Genomic DNA, 6603 nt, shown 5'->3' with positions numbered 1-6603 from the left:
CCTCGAGTTTTAACCCTTCATTTAAGATATATACTGTACAGGGGTAAATACTGAGACTAGGCTCCTGGGCGAATTCTTTGATCCTCTTCTGTGATGTTTGTACACCGACGAGTGAACGCAAAAACCAGAACTCTGTACAGTTCTGCCCTGGAAACTCAGCACGGTTCATGCCACACTTTGGGCAACGGTCGGGTCTCACACCCCTTTATTCCTCTTTCAGATTTGCACTGGACCGGGAAGCCTGCATCGCAGCCTTCTAGACACCAGCTATCACGTTAGGACTCTCTTCCCCTCCGGTTCCGTATTCCCCCTCTGGTTTCCAGATGCACCGCTCAACCCTGACACTGTTTTCAAACTCAAGGGGCTTTTAGAGCAATTGCCTTTAAATAAGCAATTCTAGTTCAACGCTTTCATTGTAAGGGGACACGGGTCTGGGAGGGGATAAGGGGTTAGTTAATGGAGGATTAGAGGCGAATCTGGTGGAGAAAAGGGGGCAGGGAAGCGATAGAGCCAACTTTAAAAAGTGTATCATTCTGAAACATGCCTTGGTGGGAACGAGTGAATGATCACCATTTAAACACAAATATGGCTCCTTCAGAATTAGGAAGCTCTGTGGTTTTTGCTTGACCTGCAAGGTGGAGGTCACATCAGAGTCTTTGAGGTCTTGAGAAGTTGTGGCCATCAGCCCTTCCCAGAGTTGTACTAATGACCTTTCTAGGAAGAGGAGTGAAAAAGATCCCTTTAGCACAGGCCCTTTGCATCCTCCCTTTAAGTCTTGTCTCAACCAAGTTTCTATTTACAGGTCTGAAAGTGGGAACTAAGGGGGGCAAGGCAGCCTGTGTTAGGGAACCAGGGTAAGGGCACGCTTTACATCGATCCAATGGCCTTGGTTAAAAGGCAGAATCCGAGCTTCAGAGAGGTCCTCTAGGTTTCATGCAAGAGAGCTCCGGAGGCCAAAGAAGCCAAGGACTAGCGCGCTCTGAGGACAAGGACCACAAGCCAGAGGGATACCGACATAGTGAGGAGTCTCCAGGGATATGGGTAGCTGAGGGTCAGGACGCGCCGGGTTCCACGTAACGGTTAAGTAGAATGACAGCTACGAAATTTTCTACACTGTTGGGGCCGGGCGTGGGGGATCCAGTTAAAGAGGTTAGGGACTACTTTCACGCATGCGTTTACAGATGAAGCCGTCTTTATACGTATCATAAATAGTGTATGTTAGCTTAAGGGGCTGATGGAGACGGGGAGAAGCCACCCTTTGGCGCCAATGAGCAAAGTGTCTACCAAGGGGGAGAAACCAAGAGATGGACACCGCAGAGAGGGCAGGGGGTGCCCGGGAAGCCAGTGCCTGGGCGAGGAATCCAAAGAAGTCTCCCGCTTCTGCCTCTTTCACCTGTGCCCTACTTACCGCGCCAGCGCCGGCCACTAAGTCTGATCTAAAACCGGTCAGTGTTAGCTTTCCCGCTCCCTTCTCTCAAACTCCTTCCCCTTTCCCCCTTCCCCCCGCGCCCCTTCTCCCCTTCTGCCGCCTGAAAGGGTTAATCTCTCCTGCGGGTAAAAACAGGTCCGCGGAGTCTCTAACTGGCGACAGATGGGCCACTTTCTTCTGGCCACAAAGGGGCCGGAATGGAGCGCTCCGCGGCATACAAATGGGCAGGTCACGTGGTTCCCGGCTCTTGGCTGGACTGGGAGGACCATATGGCGCATGCCGGGGAGGAAGGAGATGGGGCGGGGGTAGGGGTGGGGGAGTGGGGAGCTGGGTCGGAGGAGGGTGGGAGAGGAGCAAGGCTGAGGGGGAGGGGGCGGGGGCGGGGGAGGCGGAGGAGGGCGGAAGGGAAGGGAGCGCAAAGCCCAGACGCGTGCGCAGACGCGGAGCGCAGGAACCTGCCCGGCGCTCTGCTCCGGGCCCCGCCCGCGCGCAGCATCACCAACTCGGCTATATAACCTGAGCGCCCGCGCCGCCTGGACACGAGGAATTCGCCCCACGCAGAAGGCACGGCGTCCGGAGGCCCCAGGGTTATGAGACCATCACTGCTCAGGACTTACTAACAACTACAGGTAATTACAATCCTTTCATTTTTGCTGGGAATAAAAGCAGCAATTGAAGATGTACACATATTCTGTACGTGTGCGTTTGTGAGCGCGTGTATGTGTTGAGACAGGCATTCCTTTCCATAATTGCAGGCGAATACGCATACAGCTTGACTCGCGTCACCCAAATACCCACTGCGGGCTTTCTAATTTAAAAAAATTTGTTTTACTTTTTTTTTTTTTTTTAAGGGGGAAAGTATAGGAGCGTCTTTGGATTTTTAAAAATATAATGCCCACTAACTCTGTGATTATTTGCTAGTGGTGATTTCAAAGTTCTGAAAGCAAGTAACTACTTAACTATTTCATTTCCTCCAGTAAGGGGGGCAAAACCCCCACGTTACCAAGATTTATTTTGTGTACATGTATTTTATACACATTGGGAGTGCCAACTTATTTTTTCAGTGAATGAAAGGGGCATTGATACTTTGAATATACACACCCTGGAAAATAAACCGAGTTGAGAGGTAGTTTAAGTAAGAAGGGGAAAAAATGTGGAGAAAGGGAGAGAGACCCACTTCTGCTACCTGTTACTGTTCCAGAGTCGGCCAAGCCCCCAGCAGCCACTGCAGGTGCCAGAAATTCAGTCGTCTCACTAAAGGCTTTTTATTTTCCTTATTAGAAGCGGCAACTTCGCCATTGCCAATCGCTGACCATTATAATTACTCAATCTTTTAAAGGGGGGTTTGAGGCGAACTTTGAAAAGCCCCAATAAAGAGCGGGCGGCCCTTTCAATGGGCTGTTTATTAGAGAGGAGCCTTCCGCACCTGATCCCCGGCGCGTGGAAGAGCGCTCTGCGCCGCGCCCCCAGCCCTGGCCCTCTAGTAAGCGCTTTTATACAAGGTGGAAATTCAGCAGAGGGCCAGCGGGGTGGGAGGCGAGAAAATAAAGGCAAGGGTGGGATGGAAAACCCCTGCCCACTTTTGTTACCACATGTTTCGTTGATGGTGAAATAATTTGGTGGAAAATACTTTTCCTCCGCCATGCATTTGCTTTTCAATCCCCACTCAGTATAATCTTCTTAAAAATCACTGCCAGCGTTAGTAAATTACGTAATGGCTCTTCAACTTTAATCGCCGGGTACCCAGAGGCCAGAACAGAGGTGGAAACGATTGCAATTTTCAAACTCGTCATTTTTGTGAGTTGTGAGTGACTTTGAACTCATGCAAATAAACATGAAGTCGCCAAAATGTACACTCCTTTTCACACACATTATCCTACCGGGTAATCACCATAAACACACTTAAATTAATCACAAGGAAACACACACCGGAAGTGTACTTATAACACATACTGTCTCCCCTCCTCCCAGCCCTGTCCAGCCTCCTTCGTACCAGCAGGGCACACACAGGCCACTATAAAACTGCATTTAACTTTTCCTCAGGGGTATCCATTTTGTAATCAGCTGGTAATTCTCTTCACATGCATTTCCACAGGGTTAGTGGATAGAAGCTGGGGGCATATGTAGTTTTTGAATGTAGCGTTTTTCTCCTTTTCTGTTTTCCCCTCTCCCCTGTTGAATGTAGGAAAGCTAAACATGACCAAATCGTACAGCGAGAGTGGGCTGATGGGAGAGCCTCAGCCGCAGGGTCCTCCGAGCTGGACAGACGAGTGTCTTAGTTCTCAGGACGAGGAGCACGAGACAGACAAAAAGGAGGACGACCTCGAAGCCATGAACGCGGAAGAGGACTCGCTGAGGAACGGAGGAGAGGAGGAGGAAGAAGAGGAGGACCTGGAAGAGGAGGAAGAAGAGGAAGAGGAGGACGATGATCAAAAGCCTAAGAGACGCGGCCCCAAAAAGAAGAAGATGACCAAGGCGCGCCTGGAGCGCTTTAAGCTGAGACGCATGAAAGCTAACGCCCGGGAGCGGAACCGCATGCATGGGCTGAACGCGGCGCTGGACAACCTGCGCAAGGTAGTGCCCTGCTACTCCAAGACACAGAAGCTGTCCAAAATCGAGACACTGCGCTTGGCCAAAAACTACATCTGGGCTCTGTCGGAGATTCTGCGTTCCGGCAAAAGCCCTGACCTGGTCTCCTTTGTACAGACGCTCTGCAAGGGCTTATCCCAGCCCACCACCAACCTGGTTGCCGGCTGCCTGCAGCTCAATCCTCGGACTTTCCTGCCTGAGCAGAACCAGGACATGCCTCCGCACCTGCCGACTGCCAGCGCTTCTTTCCCTGTGCACCCCTACGCCTACCAGTCTCCGGGGCTGCCCAGCCCGCCCTACGGCACCATGGACAGCTCCCATGTCTTCCACGTCAAGCCGCCGCCGCATGCCTACAGCGCCGCGCTCGAGCCCTTCTTTGAGAGCCCTCTGACTGATTGCACCAGCCCTTCCTTTGACGGACCCCTCAGCCCGCCGCTCAGCATCAATGGCAACTTCTCTTTCAAACACGAACCGTCCGCCGAGTTTGAGAAAAATTATGCCTTTACCATGCACTATCCTGCAGCGACCCTGGCAGGGGCCCAAAGCCACGGATCAATCTTCTCGGGCGCCGCTGCCCCTCGCTGTGAGATCCCTATAGACAATATTATGTCCTTCGATAGCCATTCACATCATGAGCGAGTCATGAGTGCCCAGCTCAATGCCATCTTTCACGATTAGAGGCACGTCAGTTTCACCGTCCCTGGGAAACGAACCCCACTGGCTTACAGTGACTGTCGTGTTTACAAAAGGCAGCCCTTTGGGTACTACTGCTGCAAAGTGCAAATACTCCAAGCTTCAAGTGATATATGTATTTATTGTCGTTACTGCCTTTGGTAGAAACAGGGGATCAAAGTTCCTGTTCACTTTATGTATTATTTTCTATAGCTCTTCTATTTTAAAAAAAATACAGTAAAGTTAAAAAAAAATGCACCACAAATTTGGTGCAGCTGTATTCAGAGCATATTAATTATCTGATCGGGATAACAAAATCACAAGCAATAATTAGGATCTATGCAATTTTTAAACTAGTAATGGGCCAATTAAAATATATATAAATATATATTTTTCAACCAGCATTTTACTACTTGTTACCTTTCCCATGCTGAATTATTTTGTTGTGATTTTGTACAGAATTTTTAATGACTTTTTATAATGTGGATTTCCTATTTTAAAACCATGCAGCTTCATCAATTTTTATACATATCAGAAAAGTAGAATTATATCTAATTTATACAAAATAATTTAACTAATTTAAACCAGCAGAAAAGTGCTTAGAAAGTTATTGTGTTGCCTTAGCACTTCTTTCTTCTCTAATTGTTAAAAAAAATTGCACAATTTGAGCAATTCATTTCACTTTAAAGTCTTTCCCTCTCCTTAAAATGATAACCAGATCCATAATTCTTAAGAGGATGAATAAAAACAAGAGATGTATTCCCTATCAAAACATATCAATTCAATACATTACTTGCACAAGCTTGTATATACATATTATAAACAAATGCCAACATACCCTTCTTTAAATCAAAAGCTGCTTGACTATCACATACAATTTGCACTGTTTCTTTTTAGTCTTTTACTCCTTCGCATTCCATGATTTTACAGAGAATCTGAAGCTATCGATGTTTCCAGAAAATATAAATGCATGATTTTATACATAGTCACACAAATGGTGGTTTGTCATATATTCATGTAATGAATCTGAGCCTAAATCTAATCAGGTTGTTGATGTTGGGATTTTATATCTATTGTAGTCAATTAGTACAGTAGCTTAAATAAATTCAAACCATTTAATTCATAATTAGAACAATAGCTATTGCATGTAAAATGCAGTCCAGCATAAGTGCTGTTTGAGATGTGATACTGGTACCACTGGAATCGATCTGTACTGTAATCTTGTTTGTAATCCTGTATATTATGGTGTAATGCACAATTTAGAAAACACTCATCTGGTTGCAATAAAATAGTATTGAAAATCAGAACAATTGTTGCATTTCTTCTTAAAGTGGTTTTTTAAAAAGTATAAATAATTCCTAAGCAGGATAGTTGCTTTACTTGCTGAGTTAAAAAAAAAATACTAAATTCTATTTGTAGAATAAAATAAAAGAGAAAAGTTTACTTTAGCACAAACTGTCTAGTCTGTTTATCTTGCTTAGGGAGTCACCAGCTCTTTGTAGATAATGAAAGGACCACACTGGTATTTCATTTCTTGGAATATGAGGCTGGGGTGGAGTAAGGGTTGTGGAGAGACAAACAGTTGTATTTTTGTTTGGTTTTGGTTTTGGTTTCCATTCCTTTAAATGATTATGTTATGTGTTTTCTTCTATTTTTTTCAAAAGACGGTTTTAGTTCATTATTAACAAGCAAGACACAAGTAACCTAGCTTAGTTTGTCTACATATTTTAAAACATATTAAAAAAATTTTTACCATTTTCTTGGTGCTTTGTTATCTGTACCTTTTCCTGAACTGAAATGTTCTCTATTGCAAAGCAGTCCTATCCCAAAGAGAAAGTGATATACCTTTAGAATATGCCAGGGAGAAATGATTTAATTAAAAGAATCGAAGAAGTGGCATTTTATCATTGTAA

At 45.7% G+C, this 6603-nt stretch overlaps 1 protein-coding gene across 1 annotated transcript; it reads left to right on the top strand.

Annotated features, from left to right (window-relative positions):
• The first annotated feature begins 1840 nt into the window (after positions 1-1840).
• Positions 1841-6233, top strand: NEUROD1 (neuronal differentiation 1). Its single transcript, XM_007190383.2, has 2 exons — positions 1841-2058; positions 3615-6233. Exon 2 carries the CDS (start codon positions 3626-3628, stop codon positions 4694-4696), a length of 1071 nt encoding a protein of 356 aa, XP_007190445.1. The 5' UTR covers positions 1841-2058; positions 3615-3625; the 3' UTR covers positions 4697-6233.
• Positions 6234-6603: the final 370 nt, after the last annotated feature.

This window comes from Balaenoptera acutorostrata, chromosome 8 (assembly GCF_949987535.1).
Source record: "Balaenoptera acutorostrata chromosome 8, mBalAcu1.1, whole genome shotgun sequence".
NCBI classification, from domain to species: domain Eukaryota; kingdom Metazoa; phylum Chordata; class Mammalia; order Artiodactyla; family Balaenopteridae; genus Balaenoptera; species Balaenoptera acutorostrata.
This window is presented reverse-complemented; position numbering and strand designations above follow the sequence as displayed.